At 34.0% G+C, this 16,517-nt stretch overlaps 1 protein-coding gene across 1 annotated transcript; it reads left to right on the top strand.

The window, feature by feature from the left end:
- The first annotated feature begins 2,007 nt into the window (after window positions 1-2,007).
- On the top strand, window positions 2,008-8,551 carry prrg1 (proline rich Gla (G-carboxyglutamic acid) 1). The gene is made up of 4 exons (XM_031307000.2): window positions 2,008-2,112; window positions 2,927-2,967; window positions 3,837-3,997; window positions 5,515-8,551. The coding sequence occupies exons 2-4, from the start codon at window positions 2,958-2,960 to the stop codon at window positions 5,962-5,964; spliced, it is 621 nt and encodes a 206-aa protein (XP_031162860.1). The 5' UTR covers window positions 2,008-2,112; window positions 2,927-2,957; the 3' UTR covers window positions 5,965-8,551.
- Window positions 8,552-16,517: the final 7,966 nt, after the last annotated feature.

The raw sequence follows: 16,517 nt of genomic DNA, 5'->3' as shown, positions 1-16,517 counted from the left end.
AGAGAGAGAGAGAGAGAGCAGTTTGTGTTGTGTGTAATATGTATGTGTGTGCCTAGTTTTATTCACTCTTACCGCCACCTTGAACAAAGAGGAGAGGGTGTGCTTATTCATGGCCCAAAACTGAAGGGAGTTCTGTCCATCACAAACGTCCAAATAGTGGTTCAGCTGAATATGGGGACTGAAACCCGAATCTCTCCCGATTTAAAGTGTCTGATGAAATTCGACGTGGTGGTGGTTGACGTCGTCCTTATAGCCAAACTTTATTATTTTCGGTGCAGAGGGATCCATGACATTAAGTTACTAGCCGTAGCCAGTCTCGTTTACTGCAGGTCTGCCGCCGCGTGCCGCGTCATCATATCAACGGGTTCCCGCGAGTGCAATAGCACTAAAATCGTAAAGTTAACTCCTCCTCAATATCAGAGGGGAATATATATATATATATATATATATATATATATATATATATATATATATATATATATATATTTATTTATTAAACAGAAAATCAAGTCATTTCAAGTCATTTGACTCAAGTCTAAGTCAAGTCTCAAGTCATGAATATCAAGTCAAAGTCAAGTCGAGTCTTTTATGAATGTTTATCAAGCAAGTCTCAACTCCTAAAATTTGCGACTCGAAGCTAACTCGAGTCAAGTCATGTGACTCGAGTCTCTCATGTCTGGTAATTAGTAGCCTATGCATTAATAATACCTAAGGCATTGTTTGAATTCCACTATTATTGTGAGTTGAAATTATGGTGGTCAGTATGTGTTGATTTTCTTCTTGTGATGTTTTTTTACATGTTGTCAAACAACTTTTGGTGTGCATTACTGCCACCTTCTGAAATGGAGTGTGGATCAGAATAGCCTACAATCACAACTACTACTACTACTACTACTACTACTACTACTACTACTACTAAAAAATAAAAATATACTGTATATATATTAAAATAAACCTTATATTCTTCTAATAAGCCCAGTTTTTTCCAAAAATATAAATATTGCTCTATACCCCACATACCCTGAATTCAGTTGCAATACTTCTTTAATATTAAATCTATACATTTTTCATAATTATCCTTTCCTGCTGGTACAATTTTTTATATTCATTATTAATTTAATATTATTTTAATATTTTAAATTTTTTTTATAATTACATACTCTACTGTTTCTAGACTATTACAGTGCTCACATATACCAGTTTCATGTTTCCCAATTATTTTAAGCGTACTATTTAGTCCAGTATGTCCAAATCTCATTTTCGAAATTATGTTCTCTTCTTTTTTATCTCTCCTACCTTCTTTTGAATACTGTAGAACATTCTAGCTTTAGCTTCCCTGTTCTAATCCTTCTGCTACTTCTTTTTCATTTCTGCTTTGATATACTTTCATTTCATCCTTACTATAGTTTACTTCCATATTTAATTTGTCAACCAGTTCATTTTCGTCCACTCCTATATGGGCTGGAATCCAGATAAATTACGCTATTCTCCTGCTTCGTTTATCCTACAAACAGGTAAACAGCTATTACTAACATAATGTGTCTTGCATGTTTTTGAAACTGGTTAGTGCACTGCTTGAATCTGATCCTATTAACACTTTGCTTGGTTTATTGTATTCTACCCACTCAAGGGCTAAAAGAATAGCCAACATTTCCCCCACACTGATAAATTATTACTTGTTCTTTTATTTGACATAACATTCAAAGCTGGGATATTGAAAGCTACTCCTACTTTACTGTATTTTTTTGAAGCATCAGATATATTTTAACAAAGTATATAATAATGTTCTTCTAAATATGTCTTAACCCGAATCCTATCTATAATTTTCTGTTTTTTACTTTTACTTTACTACTACTTTACTTTTACTTTCTAAAAGGTGCATATCTACCCTTAACTCCTCTAACATCCAAGTTGGGACAATGGAAAATGGTAGGCCTATGTTGATCTCTAGATCTCTGTCCCTTTAATTCAAAAGAAGGGGCACTTCATGGGGCCGCTACCAATGGGCCGCTATAGGCAAACAGAGCTGTGCGCCTGCGCACCATACCGAGCAACACACAGGCAGCAGAGAAACCGAGGGATCATTTGTGCGCATTTTTAGGACGAAAAGAGGTGAGCTGAAATGATAAAGTTTATTTCTATACTAACAGAAAGTTTCGACGCGAGGTAAAAGGCTGTAATATTCAGCGGAGGTCCTTCTATCGACCTCTGTGCCAGGATATCCGGCCGTTTGAATCATGTGTCGCTCGTTAAATCGCATTCGAAGCTGGAGACGCACTGATCCTACAAATCACCCCCGCTTGTCAATACACGTTAACCAGCTCCATACATAGCTAACAGCGCTACTCATACGGACGAGAATAGACCATATGCCTCCGCAATGAAGCTTAGCTTACATTGTTTTAGCTTCCAGTGGTTGTCTCGTCTCTTATAATTTGTGTAACGGGGCGGCGGCGTTTTTGTTAGTGATGTTGCCACCGCTGATGATCTATTTCGGGAAGCTACGTGCCGTTATATTGTTATTCGTTCATATTGTATTATTCATCCCAAAGAATGTAGGACATGTTGACTAAAGCGGTGTTGATGTTATCCCACGGCTGTGTGCTGTTGTTATGTCCTGCATTAACTCATAGCGTCCTTTTTAAATCAACTTTTTTTATAAGGATTTTCCCTAAAGTGAAAAATGTCATAATGTAGATCTGGGTAAAATCAGATGCTCCCTGTATTGCATGGTCACAATGTTGGACATTACCTCCCTTTTAGTCTCATAAGTTATTAGGATATTGTTGCTTTAAATAACTGTTTATCTTAAGAAAGAAACAAAGAAATAGGTGTGGTTTTTAAAAGTGTGGTTGGGTAGTTATTGTCTGACGTGTAACGGCAGGATCTAAGCTATGCCTTAATGTGTGTGTTTGATTCTCTTCAGATAAATCACCCTAACCAGACTCGTAGGAATCATGGGGAGTGGTAAGTGTGACGCTATGCTTTTACCCCACAGGCAGAGGAGTTCACATGAACTTTATCAGAAACGCTTCTCCAGTTTCTTATTTTTTTGTTTACAATTGTGTAATATTCACAATAGGAAAGAAAAGAAATTTCAATGTATGTTCGTCAAGCTCGTGTTAGTTGTTGGAATGTGACTCTTCAGGTTTTTTTTCTTGTTATAAGAACACAATACCCATTCTCTCCTAAGGGGGTTTCCTGCATTTTGCCCATAATTATGTTCAGCTTTTTTTAAGTCTTGTGTTGCTCACATCCCTAAACTTAGTAATACGGATGCCATTACTTGTTAATTTGGTAGCACATCCCAGGGCATGTTGTGGCAGCTTGTGTGCAGTTTCTGTTAGAGTTTATGTTCTTGTCCTGGATGTGTGAAACAGAGGGCCACTCTGTCTCTCTATGCATGTTCATTCCTCTAGTTTGTCTTATGTGGCCCAGGGATGGATGCCTAAATCAAAGGAGCTTTTGTTTTTATGCAGAAATGTGGGCACTGTGCAGCGCTCAGCTCTGCTCTACTGCCTTTGTTTCAGTCCCCACCTCTCTTCCTCTCCTTTTTTTTTTTGGCTTTTTTTTGGCATCTCTATCCTCTCTTCCTCTTTCTGCTTCATTCCTCTCTCTTTCAGTACACTCTCTCTGTTTACATTTTCCCCACTTTGCTTCACCCCATGTTGTTCTGCTTCTGTTCTCTTTTTGTATCTTTTTATTTTCTTGTCTCTGCTTGTGATCTTGATTCATGCATTTCTTTTCTCACACATTTCTCAATCTAACATCCTTTCCTCCTCTCTGCCCTTGTCTTTTTCTCCCCCTTCCACACCTCTGCTATTGCCCCCTCTCAGTGTTCCTGCCGGCGGACGCGGCCCACTCGGTGCTGCACCGGCTGCGCAGGGCCAACTTCTTGCTGGAGGAGATGAAGCAGGGTAACATCCAGAGGGAGTGTCGCGAGGAGATCTGCACTTATGAGGAGGCCCGTGAGGCTTTTGAGAACGACGAGAAGACGGTGAGGGGATGAGCGACGCATCACATCAGACCTACAATCCCTCTTTCTTCTTTCTTTTTTTTGTGATCAATTTTTTATTAGCACCATTTATATCATTCAGACATACAAAACAAATTCCACAATGTATGACAGGTAATGTCAGATGACGCACAGAACAGAGAAACACAAATTACACAGAACAAAAACCCTCTCCCACCCCCCACCCTCTGCGGTCTCAAGGAAAACAAAACAAACAAACAAACAGAAATCACACCTTGCCTAGCCACTCTCCTCAATTTCTTGTGGGACTGAGGTCATTAGGTCTGATATTTGTGCTGCTGTGCTTTCCCATTGGCTGATAGTTGATGATTTAGCTTTGTTAATCCTTGCTGTAGATAGCTCCAGCATAACTAACTAACTAACTATATCTAGAAAATACGCCAACCGCTGTTTTATACAAAGCGAGTGAGGGGGGGAAGCCAGCATTGAGCTATCATTTTCTTGGTTGCAGTTGAGCCGGCTAGCCAGATTTTCCTCTGTCTCCCTTAGCAGGTGTAATTTAGAGTCGTCATTAAGTAACATATTAACTCAAGCAGGCAATCATGTGTTTAGACGTTTCCCAGCCAGCTGGTGACTGGTCAGACAAAAATGTACCAGACCTTATGAGGTCATTAAACAAAAATAAGCAGCAAAAACACGGGGTGACCTCTAGCTCACCTAGTAAGAGCGTTAGCCCCATGTTGGCTGAGTCCTTTGCAGCGGCGCAGGGTTCGAGTCCGACCTGCTTCCCTTTGCTGTGTGTCATCCCCCATCTCTCTCCCCCTTCCGTGTCTATCCACTTTCAAATTAAGGGAAAAGCGCCAAAAAAATGTCTTAAAAATGTTAACGACAATGTTCCACAGGGTAGTACAAAAACATGTAATTATCTTTCTGCTGTTTAATTCTCATAATTAATTCTTATCTCAGCTTGCCTGCTGGCTGGAAATTTCTGAACACAGGACAGCTGGAGCTAAATGCCACAAATCAATATTACTACTGCTGAGTAACTCATACCAGCCACCCTATTTAAATAAAATCCAAAAATCTTTTCAAAGTGCTATTTTGTTTGGTTCATGTATCCAGTAATGAAATCCTATGCCAAGAGTGGTCGCTTGTGGAATGTGGGTGTTTTTTCAGGAAGTGATGATTATCAGCAGGAAGAACAGCCGAGTCCATGCTAGAGAAGGATGTGTATTTGTAAAACTATTGTGGGAGGCCAGAGAGCAAAGTTACGCAGATGGACGTGTACAATCATGTGGTCGCTTTTTGTTCAGATGTTATTGTCTGCTGCCTTTGTGTTGCAGTAATCTAGATATAAAGCATTCATACAGTGGACACTGTGTGGACTGTGACCCTGTGTTTTGGAAACAGTTCTATGCCACCATGTTTACGCTTAGCCTGCATGAATGTAGCAAAGTCTTATCTTGAAGATAATATTTATGGTCTTGTATTGTTTTCTTTTTTCACAACATGTGTGTCTGTCTCCTGATTGGCTGCAGAGACGGTTCTGGGAGGAGTATGTGCGGGAGAGCAGTCCATCTGGAGGGCTGGAGACAGTGGTTGGAGGAGTCCACTCTCTCTACTTGATCGTGCCATTGCTGCTGGTTGTGCTCATCATTGTCGCCGTCGCCATTACTGTGTGGCGCTGCCACTCCCGCAAGCGCTCGCAGCGCAGCCCCAGCCTGGGACACTCGCATAACGACCACGTCCTGTCAGTGGTCTCTATGGACCATTGGGGGAGGGACTCAGAACTCAGCGTCCACAGCAGCCCAGCTTATCCAGGCTCAGAGCTCACATCAGGAAGAGGAAGTGGTGGAGACCCGCCGCCATCTTATGAAGAGGCTGTGGGCCATGCAGACGTCCAAATAGAGACGGAGCCACCTCCACAGTATGAGGATATAGTCAACACTAGCTCTACTAGTGGTACTAGCGGTGGCCATGGGAAGTAAACCTGTCTCTCACTACTACCCCAACAAAAGCCCTAACCTACACTAAGACCATCTGATCATTTAGCAGTATCACTGTTGTGGTATCACCAGCCTTCCCCATTCAACACATTCAGAAAGACTATTAACTGTCTGGTCAATGGACTAATGCAATCTTTGCCTGAGCCAGCGCTGTTCAAATTTGCACTAACCTTTTCATCATTGAGGTGAAGTGATAGCAGGAAGGATATTGCAATACCAAAACCAACCAACCTCTGCTGATTTTCCTCAAGTTGCATCTATGCTGTCACACTGTAGCAAATCATTTAACTAAGCGGGCATAACAAATGTTGCATGTGGAGGAAAGAAAAGGGTTCTGATTGCCATAATGGACCACAACTATTCCAAAAGTCTATATGGGGCCTGAATCGATGCTTTATTGTAGTTTAGTGCCACATTTTTTAGGCTTAAGTGGCCAATAGCAGATATTTAACTTTTAATACCTTTAAATTTGACCTCTTTGTTGTCAAAAAATAAGAATTGTGTATATTGCATACTTTTACAAAATGTTGCTTTGCAAGACTTGGAAACAGCATTTAGACCACAAAACAACAATTCCAGTGAAACCCAGACAAATTAAAATTGCATTAAGAAATCAAGCTTATAATTTCTTGTCTAATCTTGAGATGGGGGGATGATACCGAAGATCGTTTCACTCCCGTGAGGAGCACCGTTTTAATACAGTGTAACTGAGATTGTGTCAATACAAGAACACCACTTGACTGGTGACTGTCTGCAGCTTTAAACATCACTGGTGCTTCAGAAAGTGAAGCGGCTAAACTATATTACTACACTACGACAAGAGGAGAATAACTGAGAAATGTGGCAATGTACACTAGAAAGCCATAATCGATAGTATGATAACATTTTCATCTGATACCAAGTAATAATGTTATAAAAGTAATAGACTAATTTAATGAATATTCTCCAATCACATAACATTGCGACTCATATAAAATAACACACATTTGAGACTAAAACTATTAAAATCAGAGAGGTGTTAAGTACTGCTTTGGCTTGTCTTGAAGGGCTGCTGTAAGTTTTACAAGCTACCAGATGTCACTGTGTTTGCTGTGTTTGAAGCCCTAAAGCTTCAAATGTTTTTCAGCACAAATAGAAAGAAAGCCCCAAAGCATCATAAGGCTTTATTGGCCCATCCCTAGTCTAACCTGTAAGCAAACAATTATGTAGTCCAATATTAACTTGTTAGCTCTGCTTGGTCGACCGACTCCTGAGGGAAATATCTAGGTCATTAGTTTGCTAAATACAAAAAATGTCTTCAGACATTCATTTACGTTTTGCAATTTCGTTCTGGGCAAGTAGTTGTGATTTGCTTGTCTGGGCTTGTTAACTGTAAATGATCTCTGAAAATAATCCGTTATTGCAGGTTTAAATAGTAAAGTTGCCAAACAAATGCATCGGTCCAGCTTCAGTATACACTTGTGAATGTTTTTGGAATTTAAAATTCAAGATAAGACCAGCAGTTATAAAGGGGGAGCGCTGAAATGTGTTTTGTGTATGTGTGCCATATGTGCTTATATTTTGGTAATGCATGCAGTTTGGTCTGTACACCTGAGGTTGGATCTGGCTATGCACTTTTTGTTGAGGGTCAGTGCTTGCTTGCCCATGTCCTTTTCTGGGCTGTTGACAGTTGCTCAGAGCCTGCTTTAACTGTGAAAATCTTCCCCTACTTTTTCCCCTAAAGCAAATCTAACTGTGTTAGATATGACTACAGAGTCTTCTGCTGCGCCACTTTCCCAAAAGCACACCGAGTGTTCTTCAAATAGGTTTGCAGCTACACCATAAATGTAAGTTGTAGAGTGACTTGCACAGGAATGTGGGACAGAAAGCAATAGAAAGACAAGTTTTGGGAAAAGAGGTATCAGAAGGGAGGTTCTGTATTTAACAACACTATGGACAGAGTTCACGTTTAGCATGTGTAATGTACCTGAATATAAATATGTATAGTCTGTACGTGTGAAAGTAAGTTACATTGATATTGGTTTTTACTGCATAGGAATGCAGTGAATGCATTGACACTAGGTAACTATTATACAGTATGCCGTGGATAAATGAAGGCCCTTTGTGTTTAAGCTCAAACGGGGATGTTTGATTAAAATCAGGATAGTCTGGTTTGATGCTCTCAGCCGTTACAATGTCACTGTAACACTTGGGGAGTGCTCATACTATATATGGAGTGTTTCTGCATACACTCTCAAAACCAAATATCTCTGTCTAATGTTCACGGATACTGATACATGTCACATTTCCTGTCTACACCTCACAGACTTTGAGCACTGATTATTATTCTACATTTTTTGTGAGTTGACCTGTGAACCTCCGCACTTGCTATGACCTTAAACTGAGTTGTGCTGGTGGGGCTAGCCATTTTGGTTAGGTCACTTGTACTCTTACTTGTTTTTTTTTTGTTTTTTACAATGCCTTATCAAACAAACAAAATGTTATATAACATTAAATGCAAAATAACTTGTAATAAATCCTTCATATGTGCAGAAGCTTGAATTAATTTGTAATAAAACAAAAAATGTGCTATGTGTTTCCTTCATTTCATTTTATTATTATTATTATTATTATTATTATTATTATTATTATTATCTTTGTGTTCTGTGTGTTTAAACTTGAGTTTTCTTCTGTTTTATTCCCTGCCTGAATGACAGGATATGCTACGACTTTTTCATGACACAGGGTGTCCGCAGGGTCTTTAAAGCCTATTAAAAGTTGATGAATGAATTTAGCGACAATTAAGGACCTTATGAACATGAATAAAAAATATAAATCTTAAAAAGTAATAAAAGTAAGTTGTATGCTAGTGTTTATGTGAATTTAGTTATTGCGCAGGAGCTTAGTAGGATTCTGTGTAGTTTATTTTTGGAATCCTGATTTGACATCCTTTGAAAAGGACAACTGTTACTGACTGACTGCTGCTCGATAACCTCAAGGGCTGATGGAGCAGTTCCAGATTACCTACAAAACACAGCATGTACGACGACATTTTTATGGCATAATATACTATGACATTTTATGAATTTTTTAAGACATACACTACGACTTTTTCATGATATACTATACCAGTGGTTCCCAACCTTTTTTCCTTGGCGCCCCCCCTACTTAAGTCTAAGAAAAGCTGAGCCCCCCCCTCCGAAACCGAAGTTGAGGTAACTCTCGAGATAGTCCTACTTTCTTTTTTGATACAGAGGAGTTATCAGAACTTTTACATTTCTCCGCCATGTTTCATCCATAAAAAATAGTGATGCTGTGGCGGAAGGAAAAACGAGGATGATAGCAGCTAGCAGCTGACCTGATGACAGCAAGGGTCACAGGTTAAGAGGTCCCGGAGGTTTGGCCTACTAAATAGCCTGACTACAATTTTAAGCGAGAACAAAAATATATAGTTTTTATTCAGACTTTTGTATACATTATATATTCTAGTGTATTATCATAATTTGTTTAACGTGCAAATATTTTATTTTTACCTCAACCTCAAACCAGATAAAGACTTGCGCCCCCCCTGTGATCTTTGCCGCCCCCCTGAGGGGTCCCCGGACCCCAGGTTGGGAACCACTGTACTATACCATGATTTTATTATGGCATTGTTTCATGACATACTATAACTATGACTTTTTTATTAATCTTTTATGACATACTTACAGTGACTTTTTCATGACTTTTCATGACATGCTATACTATGACTTTTTATGACATTGATATGACATACTATACTATGACTTTTTTCCACATATTATACTATGACTTTTTTATCACTTTTGTCTACATACCATAATATGACTTTTTTCGATACACTATACTATAACTTTTTTTTGACATACCATAATATGACTTTTTTCGATATACTATACTATGACTTTTTTGACATATAAATTTAAATAATATAAAATTATAAATATAAATTCATAATAATATGAATTTTTTTAATATAAAATACTATCACTTTTTTCGACATAGTGTATTACTTTTTTATCAGTTTTTTCGAAATACCATACTATCACTTTTTTCGACATACTATACTATGACTTTTTATCACTTTTTTCGACTTACTATATAAAATCATATGGTATGTTGAAAAAAGTCATAGTATAGTATGTTGAAATAAGTGATAACAAAGTCATAGTATAGTATGTCGAAAATATGAAAAAAAGTCAGAATATAGTATGTTGAAAAAGTCATAGTATACTATTATCGAAAAAAGTTATAATATGGTATGTCGAAAAAAGTGATAAAAAAGTTATAGTATAGTATGTCAAAAAAGTGATAAAAAAGTCAAAGTATAGTATGTCGAAAAAAGTGATAACAAAGTTATAGTATAGTATGATATAAAAGTAATAGTATAGTATGTCGAAAAAAGTCATATTATGGTATGTTGAAAAAGTGATAAAAAAGTCATAGTATAGTATGTCGAAAAAAGTGATAACAAAGTCATAGTATAGTATGTCGAAAATATGAAACAAAAGTCAGAATATAGTATGTCGAAAAAAGTCATAGTATACTATTATCGAAAAAAGTTATAATAGGTATAGTATAGTATGTCAAAAAAAGTGATAAAAAAGTCAAAGTATAGTAGTCGAAAAAAAATTATAACAAAGTCATAGTATAGTATGTCAAAAAAATTGATTAAAAAGTCATAGTATGGTATGTCGAAAAAAGTCATAGTATAGTATTATCGAAAAAAGTCGTATTATGGTATGTCGAAAAAAGTGATAAAAAGTCATATTATGGTATGTTGAAAAATATGATAAAATAGTCATAGTATGGTATGTCGTAAAAGGTGATGTCAAAGCACAGGAGAAGGGCCAGTCTGGACTTGGTATCAAACCTATGTCTAACTTCGCTGTGAGTACTTCTTGGTTGCTTGTTGGCAGCAGTGTTAACCATTAGGCCAATGAGCCACCAAAGTATTTATGATGAAACAGTGATAGCATAGTATGTGTCGAAAAAAAGCCATAAAAAAGTTACTGTATAGTATGTTTAAAAAAAGTGAAAAAAAGTCATAGTATACTATGTCGAAAAAAAGTGATAAAAAAGTCATAGTATAGTATGTCGAAAATATGATAAAAAAAAGTCATAGTATAGTATGTCGAAAAAGTTGATTGAAAAGTCATAGTATGGTATGTCGAAAAAAATTATTAAAAAGTCAGTATGGTATGTCGAAAAAAGTGATATAAAAGTCATAGTATAATATGTCGACAAAAAGTGATAAAAAAAGTCATAGTATAGTGTGTCGAAAAAAGTCATAGTGTAGTATGTCGAAAAAAGTGATAACAAAGTCATAGTATAGTATGTCAAAAAAAAGTGATAAAAAAGTCATAGTATAGTATGTCGAAAAAAAGCGATTAAAAAGTCATAGTAGTATGTGAAAAAAGTGATAAAAAAGTCATAGTATAGTATGTCAAAAAAAGTGATAACAAAAGTCATAGTATAGTATGTCGACAAAAGTGATAAAAAAGTCATAGTATAGTTTGTCCAAAAAAGTGATAACAAAGTCATAGTATAGTATGTCGACAAAAGTGATAAAAAAGTCATAGTATAGTATGTCAACAAAAGTGATAAAAAGTCAGTATACTATGTCGAAAAAAAGTGATAAAAAAGTCATAGTATAGTATGTCGAAAATATGATAAAAAAGTCATAGTATAGTATGTCGAAAAAGTTGATTGAAAAGTCATAGTATGGTATGTCGAAAAAAAGTATTAAAAAGTCAGTATGGTATGTCGAAAAAAGTGATATAAAAGTCATAGTATAATATGTCGAAAAAAGTCATAGTGTAGTATGTCGAAAAAAGTGATAAAGTCATAGTATAGTATGTGAAAAAAAGTGATAAAAAGTCATAGTATAGTATGTGAAAAAAAGTGATAAAAAAGTCATAGTATAGTATGTGAAAAAAGTGATAAAAAAGTCATAGTATAGTATGTGAAAAAAAGTGATAAAAAAGACATAGTATAGTATGTGAAAAAAAGTGATAAAAAAGTCATAGTATAGTATATCCAAAAAAGTGATAACAAAGTCATAGTATAGTATATCCAAAAAAGTGATAACAAAGTCATAGTATAGTTTGTCGAAAAAAGTCATAGAATGGTATGTCGAAAAAAGTGATTAAAAAATCGTAGTATAGTATGTTGAAAAAATGGTTTAAAAAGTCAGTATGGGATGTCGAAAAAAGTCATATTATGGTATGTCGAAAAAAAGTGATAAAAAAGTCAGTATAGTATGTCGAAAAAAGTCATAGCATGGTATGTCGAAATAAGTGATAAAAAAGTCATAGTATGTATGTCGAAAAAAGTGAAAAAAGAGTCATAGTATAGTATGTCGAAAAAGGTGATAGTATGGTATGTCGAAAAAAGTGATAAAAGTCATAGTATAGTATGTCGAAAAAAGTCATAGTATGGTATGTCGAAAAAAGTGATAAAAAAGTCATAGTATAATATGTATAAAAAAGTATCAGTATAGTATGTCAAAAAAGTGATAACAAAGTCATAGTATAGTATGTCGACAAAAGTGATAAAAAAGTCATAGTATAGTTTGTCGAAAAAAGTGATAACAAAGTCATAGTATAGTATGTCGACAAAAGTGATAAAAAAGTCATAGTATAGTATGTCAACAAAAGTGATAAAAAAGTCAGTATACTATGTCGAAAAAAGTGATAAAAAAGTCATAGTATAGTATGTCGAAAATATGATAAAAAAAGTCATAGTATAGTATGTCGAAAAAGTTGATTGAAAAGTCATAGTATGGTATGTCGATAAAAATTATTAAAAAGTCAGTATGGTATGTCGAAAAAAGTGATATAAAAGTCATAGTATATATGTCGAAAAAAGTGATATAAAAGTCATAGTATAATATGTCGAAAAAAGTCATAGTGTAGTATGTTGAAAAAAGTGATAAAGTCATAGTATAGTATGTGAAAAAAGTGATAAAAAAAGTCATAGTATAGTTTGTCGAAAAAAGTGATAACAAAGTCATAGTATAGTATGTCAACAAAAGTGATAAAAAAGTCATAGTATAGTTTGTCGAAAAAAGTGATAAAAAAGACATAGTATAGTATGTCGAAAAAAGTGATAAAAAAGTCATAGTATAGTATGTCCAAAAAAGTGATAACAAAGTCATAGTATAGTATATCCAAAAAAGTGATAACAAAGTCATAGTATAGTTTGTCGAAAAAAGTCATAGAATGGTATGTCGAAAAAAGTGATTAAAAAATCGTAGTATAGTATGTTGAAAAAATGGTTTAAAAAGTCAGTATGGGATGTCCAAAAAAGTCATATTATGGTATGTCGAAAAAAAGTGATAAAAAAGTCAGTATAGTATGTCGAAAAAAGTCATAGCATGGTATGTCGAAATAAGTGATAAAAAAGTCATAGTATTGTATGTCGAAAAAAATGAGAAAGGAGTCATAGTATAGTATGTCGAAAAAGGTGATAGTATGGTATGTCGAAAAAAGTGATAAAAAAGTCATAGTATAGTATGTGAAAAAAAGTGATAAAAAAGACATAGTATAGTATGTGAAAAAAAGTGATAAAAAAGTCATAGTATAGTATATCCAAAAAAGTGATAACAAAGTCATAGTATAGTATATCCAAAAAAGTGATAACAAAATCATAGTATAGTTTGTCGAAAAAAGTCATAGAATGGTATGTCGAAAAAAGTGATTAAAAAATCGTAGTATAGTATGTTGAAAAAATGGTTTAAAAAGTCAGTATGGGATGTCGAAAAAAGTCATATTATGGTATGTCGAAAAAAAGTGATAAAAAAGTCAGTATAATATGTCGAAAAAAGTCATAGCATGGTATGTCGAAATAAGTGATAAAAAAGTCATAGTATTGTATGTCGAAAAAAGTGATAAAAAAGTCATAGTATAGTATGTCAACAAAAGTGATAAAAAAGTCATAGTATAGTTTGTCGAAAAAAGTGATAACAAAGTCATAGTATAGTATGTCGACAAAAGTGATAAAAAAGTCATAGTATAGTTTGTCGAAAAAAGTGATAAAAAAGTCATAGTATAGTTAGTCGAAAAAAGTGATAACAAAGTCATAGTATAGTATGTCGACAAAAGTGATAAAAAAGTCATAGTATAGTATGTCAACAAAAGTGATAAAAAGTCATAGTATAGTTTGTCGAAAAAAGTGATAACAAAGTCATAGTATAGTATGTCGACAAAAGTGATAAAAAAGTCATAGTATAGTATGTCCAAAAAAGTGATAACAAAGTCATAGTATAGTTTGTTGAAAAAAGTCATTGTATGGTATGTCGACAAAAGTGATAAAAAAGTCATAGTATAGTATGTCGACAAAAGTGATAAAAAAGTCATAGTATGGTATGTTGAAAAAAGTGATAAAAAAGTCATAGTATAGTATGTCCAAAAAAGTGATAACAAAGTCATAGTATAGTTTGTCGAAAAAAAATCATAGAATGGTATGTCGAAAAAAGTGATTAAAAAATCGTAGTATAGTATGTCGAAAAAATTGATTAAAAAGTCAGTATGGGATGTCGAAAAAAGTCATATTATGGTATGTCGAAAAAAGTGATAAAAAAAAGTCATAGTATGGTATGTTGAAAAAAGTGATATAAAAGTCATAGTATAGTATGTCGAAAAAAGTGATAACAAAGTCATAGTATAGTATGTCGACAAAAGTGATAAAAAAGTCATAGTATAGTTTGTCGAAAAAAATCATAGTATGGTATGTCGAAAAAAGTGATAACAAAGTCATAGTATAGTATGTCGACAAAAGTGATAAAAAAGTCATAGTATAGTATGTCGAAAAAAGTGATAACAAAGTCATAGTATAGTATGTCGACAAAAGTGATAAAAAAGTCATAGTATAGTTTGTCGAAAAAAATCATAGTATGGTATGTCGAAAAAAGTGATAAAGTCATAGTATAGTATGTCGACAAAAGTGATAAAAAAGTCATAGTATAGTATGTCGAAAAAAGTGATAACAAAGTCATAGTATAGTATGTCGACAAAAGTGATAAAAAAGTCATAGTATAGTTTGTCGAAAAAAGTCATAGTATAGTATGTCGACAAAAGTGATAAAAAAAGTCATAGTATAGTATGTCAAAAAAAGTCATAGCATAGTATGTCGAAAAAAGTCATATTATGGTATGTCGAAAAAAGTGATTAAAAAGTCATAGTATAATATGTATAAAAAAGTATCAGTATAGTATGTCAAAAAAGTGATAACAAAGTCATAGTATAGTATGTCGACAAAAGTGATAAAAAAGTCATAGTATAGTTTGTCGAAAAAAGTGATAACAAAGTCATAGTATAGTATGTCGACAAAAGTGATAAAAAAGTCATAGTATAGTATGTCAACAAAAGTGATAAAAAAGTCAGTATACTATGTCGAAAAAAAGTGATAAAAAAGTCATAGTATAGTATGTCGAAAATATGATAAAAAAAGTCATAGTATAGTATGTCGAAAAAGTTGATTGAAAAGTCATAGTATGGTATGTCGAAAAAAATTATTAAAAAGTCAGTATGGTATGTCGAAAAAAGTGATATAAAAGTCATAGTATAATATGTCGAAAAAAGTCATAGTGTAGTATGTTGAAAAAAGTGATAAAGTCATAGTATAGTATGTGAAAAAAAGTGATAAAAAAGTCATAGTATAGTATGTGAAAAAAAGTGATAAAAAAGTCATAGTATAGTATGTGAAAAAAGTGATAAAAAAGTCATAGTATAGTATGTGAAAAAAAGTGATAAAAAAGACATAGTATAGTATGTGAAAAAAAGTGATAAAAAAGTCATAGTATAGTATATCCAAAAAAGTGATAACAAAGTCATAGTATAGTATATCCAAAAAAGTGATAACAAAGTCATAGTATAGTTTGTCGAAAAAAGTCATAGAATGGTATGTCGAAAAAAGTGATTAAAAAATCGTAGTATAGTATGTTGAAAAAATGGTTTAAAAAGTCAGTATGGGATGTCGAAAAAAGTCATATTATGGTATGTCGAAAAAAAGTGATAAAAAAGTCAGTATAGTATGTCGAAAAAAGTCATAGCATGGTATGTCGAAATAAGTGATAAAAAAGTCATAGTATTGTATGTCGAAAAAAGTGAAAAAGGAGTCATAGTATAGTATGTCGAAAAAGGTGATAGTATGGTATGTCGAAAAAAGTGATAAAGTCATAGTATAGTATGTCGAAAAAAGTCATAGTATGGTATGTCGAAAAAAGTGATAAAAAAGTCATAGTATAATATGTATAAAAAAGTATCAGTATAGTATGTCAAAAAAGTGATAACAAAGTCATAGTATAGTATGTCGACAAAAGTGATAAAAAAGTCATAGTATAGTTTGTCGAAAAAAGTGATAACAAAGTCATAGTATAGTATGTCGACAAAAGTGATAAAAAAGTCATAGTATAGTATGTCAACAAAAGTGATAAAAAAGTCAGTATACTATGTCGAAAAAAAGTGATAAAAAAGTCATAGTATAGTATGTCGAAAATATGATAAAAAAAGTCATAGTATAGTATGTCGAAAAAG

This window comes from Sander lucioperca, chromosome 11 (assembly GCF_008315115.2).
Source record: "Sander lucioperca isolate FBNREF2018 chromosome 11, SLUC_FBN_1.2, whole genome shotgun sequence".
Lineage (NCBI taxonomy): Eukaryota > Metazoa > Chordata > Actinopteri > Perciformes > Percidae > Sander > Sander lucioperca.
Note: the sequence above shows the minus strand (reverse complement) of the source record. Positions and strands in the feature narration are given on the sequence as shown.

Bases quoted from the DNA above. Each gene is read 5' to 3' on its own strand.
- prrg1 (XM_031307000.2), top strand. The intron at 3,998-5,514 runs GTGAGGGGATGA...GATTGGCTGCAG, and splicing joins TTGAGAACGACGAGAAGACG to AGACGGTTCTGGGAGGAGTA.